Source organism: Sapajus apella, unplaced genomic scaffold (genome assembly GCF_009761245.1).
Source record: "Sapajus apella isolate SASKATOON/1434 unplaced genomic scaffold, GSC_monkey_1.0 scaffold55, whole genome shotgun sequence".
Taxonomy (NCBI): Eukaryota; Metazoa; Chordata; class Mammalia; order Primates; family Cebidae; genus Sapajus; species Sapajus apella.
Genome location: NW_022436995.1, coordinates 14,878,510 through 14,897,409, shown reverse-complemented (window position 1 = coordinate 14,897,409; position 18,900 = coordinate 14,878,510). Strand labels below are relative to the sequence as shown.

At 51.1% G+C, this 18,900-nt stretch overlaps 1 protein-coding gene across 1 annotated transcript in view; it reads right to left on the bottom strand.

Moving 5' to 3' along the window:
- Nucleotides 1–6,553: 6,553 nt before the first annotated feature.
- Nucleotides 6,554–18,900, bottom strand: part of LOC116527673 (coiled-coil domain-containing protein 33-like) — a 54,700-nt gene continuing 42,353 nt past the window's right edge. Inside the window, exons 8-11 of the mRNA XM_032244814.1 lie at nt 16,670–16,799; nt 15,965–16,098; nt 14,905–14,976; nt 6,554–6,634 (exon numbers count right to left, since the gene is read on the bottom strand). Of these exons, the coding sequence (XP_032100705.1) occupies nt 6,554–6,634; nt 14,905–14,976; nt 15,965–16,098; nt 16,670–16,799 (417 nt within the window). The remainder of the gene's footprint in view (nt 6,635–14,904; nt 14,977–15,964; nt 16,099–16,669; nt 16,800–18,900) is intronic.

The following is an 18,900-nucleotide window of genomic DNA, read 5'->3' as shown; positions in this document are numbered from 1 at the left end:
CAATTTCTCCTCTTATAAGTTAAAACGAATCTCTTAAGGGTGCTTCCCACTACCCAGTAGCCATGTACCTCAGGAAGTTCTGAGTTGATGCCTACACACGTAAATGGAACCCTGGCTTACAAGTGTCGCATGGGTTTGCTTTGAATGAAATAACACGGGAGTCTTCCATTCAAAAGGTGAAGGGACTCTGCAGATGAAGCCACAGCTCTCAGCAGTTTGACTTTGGGGTAACTCACATGCAGAGTGTGCCTAACGGGAGGTCTACTGGCCACTTGAGGCATGAACCAATCCTGCAGATGGCAGCCAAGTCCCCTTCCCATGGCCTCGTCCCTGCCCTGGCCCTTCCCACCTAGGGAGAGACACTCACTGTGTCGCGGGACATCTCAGGCACCAGAGGCTCCTCCTCTACTTCCTGTGGAGTGGACGTGCTCAAGTCCATTGTGGAGCTCACTGTGGCTTTGGACCAGGACTCTCGGATGGTTCCCAGCTTCTCATCTAGGATCTTGGGGTCCAAGGTAGGAAGAGCCTTGCTGTTGTTTGGTGTCAAGAAGTTTTCTGGTCTCTGAGAAGAGAAGGTACAGAGAAACTTCGGGACAGGCCCCTTCTCTGTGGCCATCTACCATAAGCACACCTTCTATACCCCAAGCCTCTTTTCCTCATGGCTCAGGGGGCCCTGTATGCCTGGCCCATGTACACCTCCTACCATCTGCCCCTTTGCTCACCGGGCCCCAACAACGAGTCTCTTGCTGTTCCTCCACAAGCCAAGCTCTCTCCTGCCTCAGGGCCTTTGCATTCGCTGTTCTCTTCCCGGAGGTCCTCGGGATCTTTACGCGGCTGTCTCCTTCTTATCATTCAGGTCTCAGCCCAGAAGTGATCTTCTCAGAGGGTCCCTGCCTTTTTCGATAGAGGCCCACTCTATCTAAAGTAATCCCACTTCCAATATATTGTCTATTCACTTATTCCATTTTGCTGTGTTCATAGCACTTACTCTACCAAAAAAATTGAAAATTCATTTTTTTCTTCACTGCCTCCCTCCTGCAATGCCCATGCTAGGATGAGAGTCCCACTAAGCAAGAAACCTTGTCTGTCCCTAGTGTCTGGCTCATTGTAGGTGCTCAATACATGTTTGGTGGAAGAATAAATGAACTGTGCCATCTCTGACACCCACATCTGGTACAGTAACAACAGCTTCTAAAATCCTAGACTTTTTTTTACACACTTTGCTATGTAGACCCATCTTCCATTTCATCTCCTCTATCATCCTTCAATAGTACCACCCATTAAGCACAGAGTCTCTCCTCTCTGTGTACTCTGATGAGCCTTTTGCTCCTTCCATGTTCCTTTTCCTGTTCTCCTCCTTCTTTCTTGGCATGACCATCGCTCTCATGTGTCTAAAATCTGATGCCACTCAAATACCAGCCCCCTTGCCCAAGGACGCCTTGATGCCTCAGCTCACACTGGCTTGTAGGTGTTCTGGGTTCTTCTGGTCAGCAGCTGGCTGTCTGTGTTTTCATTGCTCTCTAATTCCAGACTTGCCTGCTATTTTTCTTTTTCTAATAAAACTTTAGGTTCCTTGGGCTTAGGGACATGTCTCTGCTCCCTTTGGGGAGGGGTTACTTTAAAGCTCTGTTGGAAATCCATGGTTATCTCTAAAACATACTCATTGCTCAAAGAATCACGCGGTCCTAGGGTTTGCAGGGACCTCAAAGGTGAGCCAGCTTCGCCCTGCACCAGCTGTTGGAATCCTCTCTTGGCTGCATAGCAGACAAATTATTCCACTGTCTGGAGTCTTGTGCTAGAAATACATAGAGCAGTGGGCACACTGCCAACCAGTACAGATGTGCCCAGAGTTAGAGGTGCCTGGGTGTTTGACCCTGAACAACCAGAGAGAGAATGAGTGCAGGTGGGCCTCTCTTTAAGTGGCTCCTCTATAGGAAAGTCCATGCGTACTAACTCAATGAATCGGGACAAGGACCCTTCACTTTACCACTGAAATTCTTTAAGTAATTATGCCTTTATGTCCCTTTCAAATAAAATTTGCTGTGCAGAAATTCATTAATGCAGAGCCTTTTCAGGCTGTGTTTATAGAGTAAGGGTCAGTCACACAAGTACACAGGGGCATCTGGTTAAGTCTGGGCTCTATATCCCCAACTTTCCATCAAATGGGTGCAAAATAGACAATTCCAAAGAGAAAGCAGCTGTAACAAGACTCTTGGAATGGGAAGAGTGGGACACTGGGGGACCCCGAGGCTGACTTTGGCAGTCTGCCTACTGTACTTCATGACCAAGACTCCTGTGCCTGTTTTGTCTGTGGGCATCAGGCCTGGCTGTCTCTCCCACCTGGTCCTCCCGGTAGCTGTCACTCATGGAAGTCAGGATTCACTTGGAGGCTCCCCACTGATATGAAGGCACCCAGGGTAGCATCTGAGTCGGATGGTTTAGGGTTTTCTGGCCATGTGTTTTAGATGGGAAAAAGAACCACATCTGTCTCCTTCTCAGAACAGCCGAACACTAGACTGGCAGCAGAGGGAGGGCTACAAAATGCATATTGGATGGATGGATGAATGGGTGCGTGGATGAATGGATGGATGGGTGGATGCAGGAGAGAATGAAGGAAAGCATAACTACAGGGCAAAGACCACCTTCCCATTGACCAGGTGGCCCCTAGGGCTGGGATGAGATGCTAATTCAGGAACCTATAATGACATTTCTCCTCATTTCCAGGCAGAAAGCCAATCTCCATGCCCTGGATTTCATAGACTGCCATCTAATCCAGTTAGGGGAGGAAGTAGAAGTAATGAAATCAAGGGAGAGGTCTCCAGAGGTGCCCCCATCAGTACTGAAAGCAGGGACAATTGCAAGGGAGTTCCCTCCCCCACAGCCTGTCTCCCTGACATCTACTTGGTGTGGCCCTAACACCAGATGGGTCAATGCAATAACCGAGAGCTCACATTTACTGAGCCCTTCGTCAGAGCTGGGCACTCACCAGGTACTTTTATGTGGATTCTGAAATTTACTAGGTGTAGTTCATTTGATTTCATCACAAGGCTAAAATAAAGGTGAGACCAGCCCCTCAGTCCAGACCAGTGCCTTTGCCCATCATTCTCTTATGGGGTGAGATGGGAGTGGGGGTGGGCTCTGAGAAGGAAGGCAGGCAAGGCAGAGTACTTATGGACTTTAAATGCACCCTGCCCATCTCTGCTATAGCCACCTTTCCTGTAGTGCCTGCCAGATTCAGTGGTTCTGTCCTGTCCTATCCTGGGGCTGGCCAGATCTGCTCCCATGGCTGCTCCATTCCTGTACCTCCCCACCCTGCAGGTTTCTGCCCACCTTCCCATTCTTCTGTCCCATTCAACTTTGCCAGGATCCATCCTGGCCTGGGTTTTGGAGGCAAAATGGAGAGGTGACTTTTATGGTGAAATCTTTAGACCTCTAAATGGCACAGGTCTTGCAGAGCATATCCAAGGCAGTTGTTTTTGTCATGTGAAGTGAGGGGCACCAAGGGGCCCACTGTGTCTAAATTCTCCCCAGTAGTTCTCCTTCTTTAGGGTCAGCTTTGTCTCTCCAGAGCTTCAATCAGCTCACATTTGGGGGAGGAAATTATGCCCTTGGCCCTTTGCTTCTTAAGGAAGGGAGCTTGTCTGAGACCACAGAAAGGGCCAGGCTGCCTGAGACCATAGAAAAAGCTAACCCATTGGAGGTGGTGAGTCAGGGTGGAGGATGGGGAGAGCCTTGGAGACTAACTCCTCCCTATTCAAGCCTGGCCTTGTCTCACTCTTCTCCTTTCCTCCAGGTAGAGTGGGGGCTGCTGGCCCACCCCACGATCCTGCTTATTTGCCTCTGTATTTGACAAGCCTTGCCCCACCTGCTGGAGGAGCTTGGGGCTGATAAGTGGCCCCTGGCCCTGTGGCTTCGTGGCTGCAGCACATCCTGCTTCATTAAGGCTGTAATTGGAGATTGACTTTGAAAGCTCAAAGAGATGCATGGCCACGCACTAGCTCAGACCCAGGATTCAGCCCACTTCTCTCTGTGTTGTTGCAGCGGCCCACATCACATGTGAGTGCCATGGTGGGGGAGAAGACACCCCTTCCCCACTCCTCCCAGCACTCACTGTTGCTAGCAGAGTGAGGTCTGTTGAGACAGACCAGACCAATGGCATCACAGGTTTGAGGCTTCTTAGGTCACCTGTCTCCCCTCTCCCCACAACATCCTCTGCCTTCCTCCTACCCACTCCATCCCCTAGATCCCCAATCATGCAAAATGCAACAGTTCCAACCTGCCCGGCAATTACGTACTAGCCAGGCTGCAGCTGCTGTCCTTGGTGCTGAAAGCGCCCGCCTTCCGGCCTGCCTGCCTCTCGCCCCGCCCTGAGCCTTCTCGTTGGAGCGCACATGCTCTTAATTCAATTAGCTGGCCCTGAACACTCCCCAGGGAGCCTGGAGCGGAAACTGACAAATTCTGTTTAACAAAGACATTTGTCCCTCGCCCCGCTGGCTTTGGGCTCTGCCCGCCTGTATCCCGCTCATTAGGTATCTAACAAAGTGAGTCCCAAGAAATCTGCTTCCAATCGCTAGTAATTCAGGAGGCCTGATGCAATTTTCTCCCTGATAAGGGTGTCTCGCCCACTGGCAAGCGCCATAATGAGCCCTGTGCAGCAGCTCCCCGATCAGTCACTGCTTTGTCATTTCCTGTGGCAGTAGTTGTAGATTCTTATCTCTTCAGCTGTAGGCGAGGTTCAGACAACAGGCCCCTCCAAGAGGGCTTGCAGCCTCCCCTGCATACAGCCAACCTCATTTATGGCATCCTACGTGCTCCTGCAGCTGCAGTGGGGTTTGAAGCTCTGTGTCTGTCTCCCAGCCAAGAAGGATCCCAGTGTTAATCCTTGGTGGGGCCATGATTTATTTGCCAGAAAATGGTGTCAGAGGGTTAATCCCAAAGCAACTTGTGAGGTCAAGGAAGGCAAACCACTGATAACAATTTTTTAAAAATCTGTTGGGGATTTTAGTATGAAAGTCTTGCCTGTGGCTCAGTGGTTTGACTGCAGGCTCACTCTTGTTTGCCTGAAACCTGCTCTTACTGCATTTAATTTTTTCCCTCGAGTTTCCCCTGTTCTTATGCAGAGAGACCTTTCTAACACAGATGAGATCACACCCTACTGCTGCTCCAAGACCCTTCTTAGTTTCCTACCACTTTATGACAAAGCTCTCACCCTGCATCCCAGCACCCAGGTCCTCCACAGTCTAGACTCCATCTTGCTTTATAATCTCACCACCCATTACAGTTCCCAGATGTCATGTGCCCCAGACACTGTCATGCCTCCATGCCTTTGCATATGGGGGTCCCTTTGCCTGAAGCATCCTTGCTTTGCCAATTTCTAACCCACTATTTGGAACAGGGCTCAAACCATGCCTTTCTGTGATGCTTCCCCTGACCTCTGTATGCTGAATGAACCAATCTCAACCAGGCCCCTTAGTAAGATGGTTGGTGGTGATTTGTTGGGGTGCTTTACTGCTTGGCACAAGTTAGAAATCTAATAAGTGGTTAATGAATGAATGACCTTGGCTGGGCCAGAGGTACATCTGGTTTGGCTGAAGGGACTGCCGGAAGGTTTATGATAAGGTGTTTGGGCTTTACAAAGGGGGGAATCCCAAGACCAACTCCCATTTTCTAAGAAGTTTTGTCTAGAAGCTTCTGCCATGTCTCCCTCTATTTCTTCCCTCCACCTTTAATCTACCAATTATGCACTGGGCTCACAGGGAGAGCGGAGCAAGGGAAGGGAGTGGCCAATGTCTAGTTTCGTCAGTCATCTCTGCATCCTGACTTAGTACACTCCGTCTGCAGCTGGGAGTTGCAGGCTCACATTCTCAAGGCAACACAGGGTTCTGTGCTTGGTGAGGCATTTTAAAAAATAAATAAATTGAGTCAGAGTCTTACTCTGTTGCCCAGGCTGGAGTGTAGTGGCACCATCTCAGTTCATTGCAGCCTCAACCTCCCAAGTTTAAGCAATCCTCCTGCCTCAGCCCCCCAAGTAGCTATGACTACAGGTGTGCACCACCATACCTGGCTAATTTTTGTATTTTTAGTGGAGATGGGGTTTTGCCATGTTGCCCAGGCTGGTTTCGAACTCCTGAGCTTAAGTGATCTGCCCGTCTTGGCCTCCAAAAGTGTTGAGTGGATTAGAGGCATGAGCCGCTACACCCAGCCTGGTGAGGCATTTGAGATGAGCTAAAGCAGGTCTTCTGAATTACTAGCAATTGGAAGCAGTATGTCTCTCGGTCCAGCCCTTCCCACTCTGGCCTGGGAGCTCCTAGGCCCCACAGCCCCCAACTCAAGACAGGGTACATTGAGGACTTCAGCAAATCTGGCCTCTGGAGAGATGATTGTCTGTCTGTTCCCTCGTTTCTTTATTCTTGGAAAATTGCAGCGAGACCAAATGTGGTGCTGGCGATGTTTATCTTCAGCACTTGACAAGGCCTCCTGATGTCCTTATGGATGCAAAGCTGGTGGAGCAGCTGTCATGAGGGGCGGGTGCGGAGTGATGGGTTTGCAGGCTCTACCATCTCCCCTCCCCCAGGAGACCTGTCCTCATCCCTGATGAGTTCAGCATGTTTGTCAGCAACTTGGGTGAATGACACTAAGAGATCCCTTTACCAAGGATCTGCAGGACACTGTGCTAGGTACCAGCACATGCTTCCTCATTCAATCTTCACTATGTTCCTGGCTGGTAGGGATTACAATTCACCCCCTCCCCTTTTTTTTAGATGGAGTTTCACTCTTGTTGCCCAGGCTGGAGTGCAATGGTACGAACTCAGCTCACTACAACCTCCATCTCCCGGGTTCAAGTGATTCTCCTGCCTCAGCCTCCCGAGTAGCTTGGGATTACGGGCATTTGCCACCACGCCTGGCTGATTTTGTATTTTTAATAGAGACAGGGTTTCTCAGGTTGATCAGTCTGGTCTTGAACTCCTGACCTCAGGTGATCCACCCACCTCAGCCTCCCAAAGTGCTGGGATTACAGGCGTGAGCCACTGGGACTGGTACAATCCCCTTTTAGGGATGAGAAGTGAAACTCAGGATGTCTAAGATCAAATGGAAGATCCAGATTCAAACCCAGGTCTATGGGCTTACAAGGTGGACACTGCAGCACTTAAAGTGTCCTGGCCACCTCCACAGGTGACCTGGAGCTTGGGGTTGTGGGTACAGGTGGGACTGTGAGTGTGTTGCATGATAAAATCAGGGCCCAGAGTGATCTCAAGCTTAGAAGATGGGCTGAGATGAAAAAGGTGAAATACCACAGGGGAGAGAAATCCTATCTAAGTTCAGAATAGAACAGCAGGGAGGCAAAATGTAGACATGCTGCCTTGCTGATGTACCAGAGTTGGACTCTGGCTCTAAACTGACCCTCACTGCTTTGATAAGTACTAAAACAGAACCAGAGCTAGGCTTCAGCTGCACCAAAGGGGAGAACGTATTCAGAGAGAAGGAGTGAGGGGCCTACTCTACCTCTAATGCTGCTTGTCTCCCCACAGTTTTGGAGGACACTTTAGGAGGAGTGTTTTCAAGAGGAGACAACCAGTAGGACGAGAATCAGAAACCAAGTGCTACAAAGAGGAAGAGAAAGGAGACTGGCTTCAGGCTGGAGATGCCATAAGTAGTTTGCAAATATCAGCAGGGCTGACATGGTCCCGGGCCCTGACTTCTCTGGACCTGGCCTCTGGGAGGAAAAGGGACCAGGGGGAGGAAACTGAAGAGAAACAGAAGGACTTTTACAAGGGAGCCAGTAGAGAGGATACAGAGGGCTTCTTGGGTGGTAATAAGCTCTCTGTCATGGGAAGTGACCAAGTAGAGTCTGTCAAACCCTCTGTGTGTGTTCTGGAGGGACTGTTCAGCTCCTTCTCTCTAAAGTGGGGAGCATGGGAGTTGCATGATCACCAAGGGAAACCAATATTGTCCCCAAGGCATGGGGCACTTTGGGGCCATTCGGGCATTGTGGAAAGCAAGTAGCCTTTTAAGGTGGGATGGCCAGCTCTGCACCCACATTGAGAGTCTGTGACCTGCGGGCCAGGTTGGTCTCGTGGAAGCCCAGACTCTCAACTCTCTTCCGCCCCATCCTAAGCTTCCTTTGCTTTTTTTTTTTTTTTGAGACAGAGTCTCCCTCTGTCGCCCAGGCTGGAGTGCAGTGGCGCGATCTTGGCTCACTGCAACCTCCGCCTCCTAGTAGCTGGGATTACAGGCTCCAGCGACCATGCCCAGCTAATTTTTGTATTTTTTTTTTGTAGAGACAGAGTTTTCTCCACGTTGGTCAGGCTAGTCTCAAACTCCTACCCTTAGGTGATTCGCCCACCTTGGCCTCCCAAACTGCTGGGATTATAGATGTGAGCGACCGCACCCAGCTCTAAGCTTCCTTTGGATGGGTTGAGAAGAGCTGTATAGTAGACTTAGAATCTGAGCAGGTGAGGGAAGGCGCACCTGTGGGAAAGGGTGGGTCTGTCTCCTCTACCTCCTGCAGCAGTGAGAGAACAAGAGGGCAGAGGCTTTGGGTCTGGGAGGGAGTGCAGTCAGGGATGGTGTGAGATGGTGGCAGGGAAAGGGTCTCTCTCTCTGGACCCATCCTTATGATAGTGTTTTCAGAGATGGAGTCTTGGTGGTGGAAACAGAGCCTTACAGAGGGCAGAACCAGTGGAGGAGACTGCTGTGCTGTCCTGGGCACTGGCCCATCCAGGCCACTGTGCTTGGGGAGGAAATGGAGGCAGGTTTGTGCTGGGGTTTCTCTAAGGACCAGCCCAGGGGTGTCATGTGTGGCTTATAAAAAAATCTATAAAAATTATTCAAAAACCAGCATGATGTTGCCTGTCCCCCTGCCCACTCTTCTATATTTGCCAAGTGGCCACTTGTCCCCGCTCTGGGCTGGTCTCCAGAGAGATCTTTGTAACTAGTTTGAAAAGAAACCACCAAAGTAAGTAGCATCAAAGACTTGCCCCACCCCCTCCCTGTGAGGGGAAGAGGGAAGGGGAAGGTCAGATGGGACCATGGCAGCTGCCCCTGCTCTCAGTGGTGGCAGCAGGTGCCACTGCCACCTCTCCTCAAATGCACCCTCTCTATAGTCCCAGGAATCTAGTGGGTTTCAGGACCTCCCAGCATCTGTGGGGGCTGTGGGCTGAGGAGGACGTGGCCACCCATCTGGGAGGCCCTACTTCTGCCTGGTGCCCCATCTGGGCAAGGTGACGGATCCCAAATCTTAAACTCAAGAGGGGAAATTTTGCTGTGCACCCAGATGACGGTATGAACTTGTCCCACCTCGTGGGGAGGTGCATTTGCAGGCAGAGGTAGGAACTGATGCAATGAGCGCCTACTGTGTGCATGCGAAGCTCCAATCCACACGATCAGCCTAGAAAATCTGCTAAGTGTGGGCTTCACTTAAAAGAGGCTGGCTGCAAACTGGAGAGCACCCAGGATGTGGTGGGATCTCGAAACCAGTTCATTAAGAGAGCCAAGCTGCTTTGCCTGGGGAAGTGTAGACTCCCCGGGGACCACATTGCACTCTTCAAAGAGAAGAGGCTGAGATCAGAGGGGGAATGGAGGAGACCAAAGGTTTATGTGTGTGTGTATGTAGAGTAGCCATAGGCTTATGCATTTTGTTTGTTTGTTTTGAGATAGAGTCTTGCTCTGTTGTCCAGGCTGGAGTGTAGTGGCTTACTGCAACCTCCACCTCCTGGGTTCAAGTGATTCTCCTGCCTCAACCTCCCAAGTAGGTGGGATTATGGGTGCCCTCCACCACGCCCAGCTAATTTTTGTATTTTTTATGAGAGACGGGTTTTCACCATGTTGACCAGGCTGGTCTCAAACTCCTGAGCTTGTGATCCGCCTGCCTCGGCCTCCTAAAGTGTTGGGATTACAGGCTGGAGCCGCCGTGCCCAGCCAGGCTTATGAATTTTTAGATCCTAACGGACCTCAAAGGCTAACCCCCACTGAATGTGCAATAAAGGGAAGTTTTCTGTGTAGATGGTTTTGTATATGAGTGTACATGTTTTTTTAGTTTTTATGTAATCTGTGTGTGTTCATATATGTACTCACCTACATACACAAACCATCTTAAGGCAGGCCACTCTGAGCAGCAAATGACTGTAGAGAAGTCCCACCAGAGGGTAAAAAATGAACCCATCTGGCTGGGTGTGGTGGTGCACACCTGTAATCCCAGCACTTTGGGAGGCTGAGGTGGGCAGATCACCTAAGGTTGGGAGTTCAAGACCAGCCTGACTAACATAGAGAAACCCCGTCTCTACTAAAAATACAAAATTAGCCAGCTGTGGTGGCTCGTGCCTGTAATCCCAGCTATTTGGGAGACTGAGGCAGGAGAATCGCTTGAACCTGGGAGGCAGAGGTTGCGATGAGCCGAGATCGTGCCATTGCATTCCAGCCTGGGCAACAAAAGCGAAACTCTGCCTCATAAAAAGAAAAAAAAAGTACCCATTACCAACAAACCATCTTCAAGTGCAATATCCCAAACCAGAGACCACCATCTCTTGCCATTCACTGAGACTGCAGGCTTTGTTATCTAGTCTGCCCACAAAAGTGCTGGTTGACTAACGTGATCTATGTAGGAGGCTTGCTAGGTCTGCCCTGCAGCCTCAGGGGCAGAGCCAGACGCCTGGGGCAGAAGCAGGGCCCAAGGAGGCAGGCTGAGCTCAATGTAGGGTGGGCATTTCTATCACTCAGCCACAGGAGGCCTGCTTCTGGAGCTAGCCAGCTCTCCATCATGGCTGCGCAGGAGGAGAGGCTGGGATGACCACGTGCTGCCAAGGAGACTGCCGTCCAGGGTGGGCTGTTGAGAGAGACCTCTGCTGTCTCTGCCTGTTTGCAAATTTCTCCATCCTGATTCTGAGAGCTCTGAGAATGGGTGATGTGGAAGTGGTGGGTGCGGGGAGGCTGTGCTCACCAAAATGTCCAATTATCCAGGACAGCCTGTGCCCGACACTCCTGGACATGGAGGCTCACGGCAAAGCGCCTGTGTCCGCAGGCTGGGGCTGTGCTCAAATAGGGCATGCACATTCATTTCTCCTGAGGCATTTCCACTCTGTGAGAGCACTGACCACGTCTGACTATGTGCAAAGAGCTGCCCCAGGGATGGAGTTGTTGACCACGTGGATGAGGGGCCTGAGAGCCCCTATCACAAGCCTCTGCAGCTGGAGTGTCCACAGGACTCTAAGACCTCCAGGTGTCAGGTGGTGGCTTCTGGACCCATTATGCAATATTTGATTTAAGCAGTGGAGGAGTTGATGGCCCCAGCTCTGCTGCTGCCTTCCCAGAGGCTAGTATGCAAAAATGAATACCAGCTGCCTTCCACGATGAAGTCGCAGGCAACACCTTAGACGCAACAACAAGGTGGCAGGAATCTGATCTCTGTTACAGCAGCTTAGCCCATAACAGTATTCAGCTACCAGGCAGAGTCCACAGCCCCTCCAAGGACTCCCTATCATGTCACCTTGTTCAAGCGTCCTCAGGCCTCTTATCATTAGCTGATGTCTGCTTATGAATTGCTTGTTTACTGTCTGTTCCCATACTCCCTGCTAAGAGTGCAAGCTTTATGAAGACAGGGCCTTCATAAAGGTTTTTTTTTTCTTCTTCTTCAATGTAATATTCCTAAAATCCAGAACAGCAACTGCTTCATAGGGGGTGCTTCATAAATGTGTGCAGTTGCAGAGAACAATGGTGGCATTGCAGTGAAGGTGGTGATGAGGGACGGAGAAGGGGACGGGCCTCTTTAGACTTAGCTGCAACGCCCTCTGACCTGTTCACGAATTGTCAACACTATCCTGCCATCCCTTAGGGAGAAGGATGCCGAAAGGGCTCAGACACCAGAGAGCCATGTCCAAGCCCAATGAAGGTGCGAGCGCAAAGCAGAATGAGGTCCATGGCTGCCCACCCCTCCTTCTCCGCATTTTAATCCACAGTGACTGCCAAAATTCTGCCTCTTGCCTTGCATAGTACCTGACCTGCGGTGACTCCGCATCAAATATACACGGAATAAAAGAATAACTGCGTGCGTGCTGTGGCTGCAAGCACTTCATGGTGATTCAACCACATTAGCACTTTACACTCAGGCTCCTAAATTGGTCTTCAAAATTCTAGAAACAAAGGGAGTCAGTTATTGGCCAATTCTCTGATATTTCCCCAAGAAATAGTTCCACTGCAAGGAGACTGAGCTTCTGTGCATGCCACTGCGGGTGTGAACATGTCTGTGTCAGTCTGCATCGTATGTGTGAGTGTGTACATATGCATTAAGTGTGTGAGTCCTTCTTGCCAAGGTATGAGCATACACATCTGTGTGACTGTGGCTGTGTGTGTGTAGATATTCACATGGGATTGGTGAGAGCGTATATGGAGAGAGAGAGTGTGTCTGTGTGTGTGTGCGTGTGTGTGTGTGTGTGTGTGTGTGAGAGAGAGAGAGAGAGAAAGAGAATTCTTGGCTGCAGAATCTGAATTTCTGCTAGCACTATTTTCCTGGTACACACCCAATCTGGATCCCCTTTCTTTTCCTTTCTTCTCAGAAATCCATTACTGAAAGGTTTTTTACCCGCCTCCAGGGGGAGGGGGTTGGGGGAAGGAGACGCTAAAGTCACAAGGCCCAGATCAAAACACTCAGCAGCTAAATGAATTCGGCAGCATTTTCCCGCATGACTTGGAGGGATAATTTAGTGAGGCCGCCAGCTGGAGGGAAAGGGATTAATTCTGCACTTAGCACAGCTCCGGTGAATAATTCATTACTGGAGACCTTTGTGCCCAGCCCCTGGGCAATTGGGGAACTGTCCTGCCCACCTGCCTGTTGCCTGCCTGGGCCCACTAGGCCATCAGTCACCTGACCAGGGGCACCTGACGCTCCTTTTAGTCCCGGGATGTACATGGTGGCATTGCAGCGAAGGTGGTGATGAGGGACGGAGAAGGGGACGGGCCTCTTTAGACTTAGGGGCAACGCCCTCTGACCTGCTCATGAATTCTCAACACTATCCTGCCATCCCTTAGGGAGAAGGATGCCGAAAGGGCTCAGACACTAGAGAGCCATGTCCAAGCCCAATGAAGGTGTGAGGTCCATGGCTGCCCACCCCTCCTTCTCCTCAGTGGAAGCGGCAGGAAGTGGAGGGAGGTGGGGAGCGGCTGGCAGTGGCCACAGGCAGACGCTAGACCCTGGGAAGAGGCCCTGGAGGGTTTGGGCTTCAAAATGGGAAGTTTGGACCCTTTTCTCCAAAATTCTGCTCCCTCTTTCTTGGAGTTTTTGGCTTCTACCCTTGGGAGGGCAGTTCTGAACACCTACAGCAGGGAGTGCCAATGGGGGTCTCAGCCCCTTTCCAGAGGACTTGTAAGGACACTTTCAGCATGGTACTAGCCCAGATAGACTCCTTATACCCCACAGCGTAGGACTCCCTGTGTTCTTCATGAGTGAGGTCACAGAGCCAAGTCCTACCCCAGAGCCGGTGGATGTTTTTCCTGCGTGGGAAGAAGGCAGGAGTGGGCTGGCGTGGACATTAGTCCCTGCAAGCATTTTCTGGATTCATAGTCCTAAACCACCCATGTGTCAGCACCCCTGAGAGGAAAGGGGGAAAGTCCAGCGGGTGTCTGGCAGGTGCACTGCAGCCAGTTGAGCAGGGTCTAAGCTGGACTCAGAGACCAGGTGTAGCCAGCTAGAGGGATCAAGGCCCATCCAGCAGGCAGGGCTCAGCCCTGGGTGTCTTCCCATTTGGACCAAGCCAGATGTGGTAGACAGAATTCCAAAAATGGGCCTCCAAGATTTTACAACCTCAGTCTTGGAACCCGTGAATATGATAATCGATCACTCCTGGGATTATGTTTGTTATATGGCATGGTTGACTTTAAGATAGGGAGATGATTGGAGTGGGCAGACCTCATCACCCCAGCCCCTCTAAAAGTTCCTCTAAAAGCACCTCTAAACATTTTCTCTGGCTGCTGACAGGAGAGGAAGTCAGAGTTTTGAAGTGTGGGTTGGGCGTGGTAAATCCTAGCACTTTGGGAGGCTGAGGCAAGTGGATCACCTGAGGTCAGGAGTTTGAGATCAGCCTGACCAACACGGTGAAACCCCATCTCTACTAAAAATACACAAAATTAGCCGGGTGTGGTGGCAGGCGCCTGTAATCCCAGCTACTCAGGAGGCTGAGGCAGGAGAATCATTTGAACCCAGGAGGCGGAGGTTGTGGTGAGCTGAGATTGCACTGCTGCACTCCAGCCTGGTGAAAAGAGCAAAACTCTGCTTCAAAAAAAAAAAAAATGGAGTTTTGAAGCATGAAGGGGACTGGACGTGCCTGCTGGCCTAAGATGAACAGGGCCATTGTGAAGGGGCATGTGGGCGTCCTCCAGGAGCCGAGAGCTGCCCAGCTGACAGCCTGCAAGGAGACCAGGATGGGAGTCCGGCACTGCAGGGAGCTGGACTATGGCAGCAGCCTGAATGAACTTGGACGCAGATTCCTCCCCAGAAAGGAAGGCGACCCTGCCAACATCGTGATTCCAGCCACCTTGTGTCACGGGACCTACCTATAGAAGTGTCAGCTAATAAATGGACATTGCTTTAAGCTTCTTAGCTGGTTCTAAAGCAATAGGAAACTCATATCCTAGTTCAGAACGCTTGCAGAATCTTGATCCCAGTGAGCCAGACTTCATTTGGACTGGGTCAGAGGCTGACTCCCGGGTCTGGGTGGCCCTCTGCTTACAACTGTCTTCTTCCTAATCTCAGCTCTGTGTTTTTCTGGAGTCTCAAATCACCCTTAGACGTTTCCATCCAAAGCAGTAGTCCCAAACTCCCTGAAGTCCCTGAACAAAGCCAGCAATTGTGAAGGAAGTTGGGCCTCACTGACATGTGTCTGCTGGCCCTGACCCTCCCCTGGCCCACAGCCTTACCTCGGAGGAAAACAGCTGGAAGGAAAGATCCACTGTGGGGGCCTCACCACTGATAGTTTTCAGGCTGGTGTCCTGGGGAGGAGAAGGGAGCACTCAGACCATGCTGGCTAGGACAGCTTCCGCCTCTGCACCACCTACTGTTCCAGATTTCCCTGGAAGGTGTCACCTGGGGGCTCACCCAGGAGGGTGAGAGGGAGGTGGGAGCTGGCCTCCTGCTTCTGCCCCCGCAAACCGCCTCCACATCTTCCCTTCTAAACCCCCCTAGAGACCTGTTAGGCACCAGCAGGCACATCTGACAGATTCTCATTTGTTGAGGTCTATTATGTCAGGATGGCCAGAGTATTTTAGGGGAAAAGGTGGCATAGGAGTAGACAGTGATGGAAACAATATTATTAACTCTTATTGAAAACTTATTCTAAGTGCTTCCCATCGGTTTTCTCACAAAATCTCACAGCAACCCTATGAGAAAAGTGCTATTACCATGTACCCATTTTATAGGCAAGGAAACTGAGGCATTGAAACTTTAAGTAGTTTTCCCATGGCCATGTTAGCTAGTATGTGGTGGAACCAGAATTTGGACCCAGACAGTCTGGTTCTAGAGCCTGAGCTCTGAACTCTCTTGTTATACACAGAGATTGTGGACTTGGCATGCTGTTCCGGCTTTAGAGACGAAGACTCTAAGGTTCAGAGTGGTTAAGTTACGTGCCTGAATTTCCACAGTGAGGATGGGACCAAGACAGGATTTGAACCCGAGTCTAGCTGGCTGGAAACCTGAACTCTTGCACTGTCCCAAGGGGTCTCCCTGGACTTCTCTCTCAAGTTGCTCAGAGACAATCTCTCTGGCTTGGTTCATCATAGCCCCAGAGGCAAGACAAGACCGGCTTCTGGGGTTACAGGGAGCTCCTCACTCCTAGACTGGGTGACTTCCCTGGTGGGTGCCTTGACAGAAGCTTTTGGAGAAGCCAAATTCTCCTGTGGAGGTGTGGTGAGGTGGAGCAGGGTGAGGCGGGGTGGGGGCAGGTGGGCGTGCCAGGGGCCCAGTCCAGGGCAGGGGGCTCACCACGATGGGGAGCCGCTCCACGCGAAGCCCATCCATGCCTTTCCCTGTCAGCATCTTCCGGTACAGACAGCTCCTTAGCGGCAACACGGAGATACCCAGGGGCTGGGCCAGGGTCCACGGCTGGCTGCCTTTCACTGCGGGGGAGGGATCAGCTGGGGCTCCTGCCAAAGCCCCCACCTGGGCGCCATCCTTTAATACCTGACATCCAGTCCTCCTGCCTCCCGCCGCCACTGCCACCTGCTTTCCTGCCTCCTGGCCTTTCTCTGCACATACATCCTCTTCTTGTCTTCAGGGCTTTGTGAACTCAAAGCCAACTCTAAACATATTCTGTGTGTCTGGGAAGTTATATGCAACACCCTTGTCTCTGGCCTTTGGGGGCCTTAATCCCACAGTGCAGAAGACTGTGGATCAGCGCGTCTCTGAATCCCATCTCCCTCACCCTTCTGTGAGTTCTGACGGCTCCACTGTCCCCATCAGTGATGGGTGCAATAAAACAAAGCATGGGGCTAAGACCTAGTATGGGACAGGCCCACGTGTCCTGGCCTGTGGACAAGGAATGCAGCCAAGCTCTGCTCTGCCTGCACTAAGAAGTAGCCTCGGCACCTGGGAACCATCCATCCCTGCGGGAGGATGGTCTGAACACCCTTTCATAATACAAGTCTCCTGAGGCATGGCTGCCCTGGCAAGGCAGCAGGGGTCACGTACTTGAAGCTGAGGGGTAGTACTCCAGCACCAGGGCTGTGTCTTCTGAGAAGCTGGTAGCTCCATCTCGGCCTTGGAAGAGGAAGGACTGATTCCACAGGGGCTGCTCCGGGGGTCCCCCAGGCCTGGACAGCTGGAGGGAGAGGGTAGGAGCAGGTGGTGGGGCCACCGCTTCTCCCAAATCAAGACATGCTCAGATACTTGGTTGTGTGTATCTACATTTGTCACAAATGTTTCTCCCAGTTACAAAAGCAAGTTGTCTGGGCATGGTGGCTCACGCCTGTAATCCCAGCACTTTGGGAGGCCAAGGCAAGCGGATCAGTTGAGGTCAGGAGTTCAAGACCAGCTGGGCCAACATGGTGAAACACCATCTCTACTGAAAATACAAAAATTAGCCAGGCATGGTGGCACACCCCTCTAGTTCCAGCTACTCGGGAGGTTGAGGAACAAGAATCACTTGAACCCAGGAGGCGGAGGCTGCAATGAGACAAGATCATGCCACTGCACTCCAGCCTGGGCGACAGAATGAGATCTGTCTAAATAAATAGACCGGGCGCAGTGGCTCACTCCTGTAATCCTAGCACTTTGGGAGGTCAAGGTGGGTGGATCACCTGGGGTCAGGAGTTCGAGACCAGCCTGGCCAACATGGTGAAATTCCATCTCTACTAAAAATGTATATAAATTAGCCAGGCGTGGTGGTGGGCTCCTGTAATTCCATCTACTCAGGAGGTTGAGGCAGGAGAATTGCTTGAACACGGGGGGTGGAGTTTGCAGTGGGCCAAGATACTGCCACTACACTCCAGCCTGCCTCTGTCTCTAAATAAATAAATAAATGCAACACACACATAATAAATACATTTTGGAAAATACAGAAAAGTAGAAAGAAGAAAAACAACCCTTGTGTTCCCATGATAAACATGACAATTGATAGAACTGTGTTTCTTCCTAGATGTTTTTGTGTATATTTTGTATGTAATTGCCTCTCTTCATTTACTATCGGTAAACTGTTTTGACTCTGCCCCCCTCCCCCCGTAGCTCATCATCTTCCAAGAGGATAGGGGACAGACAGGCACACACATACACACACACACACACACATACATGCACACACACAAACATGCGCGCACACGCGCGCGCACACACACACACACACACACACGCAATACATGTAAAGTTGAGTCTAGCATCCCGCCTTTTTCATTCACCAGTAAAACCTAAGCATATCCAAAGTCACAAAAAACTCTCTTTACCCATGACTTTAGTAACTTCAGAATATTCTGTCATGTCCAAGTGCCCTGATTTCTCCCTTCCCATTTTCCCCTATAATAACACTGCATTGAATGTTTTCTACCACGTATCTTCACATCGCAAGTTACTTTCTTTCCACAACTACCTACGATGGAATCGCTGAGTTCAAAGACGTGTATTTTAGGACACCTCATTCATTATTGGTGAACTGTTTTCCTAAAGTGTTGCGCCAATGTTCACACCCATGCCTGGTGGTGTCACAGATGCCAAATTGGACATGACCTCTGTCTGTGTCACGAGCCCCTCTCTGCCCCACACAGCTTCCCCAGCCCCTTGCAGAGGTCAAGACAGCTCTGCAGACTACAGAGCCTCCGTGTGCCCGCAGTGTGGGCCAGAGGGCACATGGGAGAGAGACATGATGGCACCCCAGGCCAGCAGTTGGGGCACACACCTGGGTATGATTTAAACAATGAAATGAGCAGTATGAACTATAGCACTGCCCAATAAGACAGCTATAGGAAATATTCCCGTGGGTGGTCAGAAAAGCCTCCTTGAAGGAAGCAGAGCCAGAGAAAGTTCCTGAAGGAAGGTCTGGCTGGGGGAAGAGAGGGATAAAAGTCTTCAGCATGGGAACACAGCACAAGGAGAAATGTGGAGTGGCACTGAGCACAGCCTGTGCAGAGGATACCTGGAATGAGAGACGCCAGGGGGAGGCCCAGCATCTGCCAAGGCCAGAAGGTGGGAGATGGGAGATGGCCATCAGCCTGTACCTCCCAGAGGGTAGCCCTGCAGGGTCCCAGCACAGGGTGGGGCTGTGGGTCATTGGCACAGATGCACCAAGTGGCTGCCTTGCCTCTCTTCCCCAGCCAGAGGCTGTCAGCAACAGTAGCAGCCGCTCCCATTTCCTGCTCCCCCGCAGGAATCAGTCATTGCAAAAGGTCAGCACAAATGCACCGCCGCTCTAGGAGTTATTGATGCGGGATCAT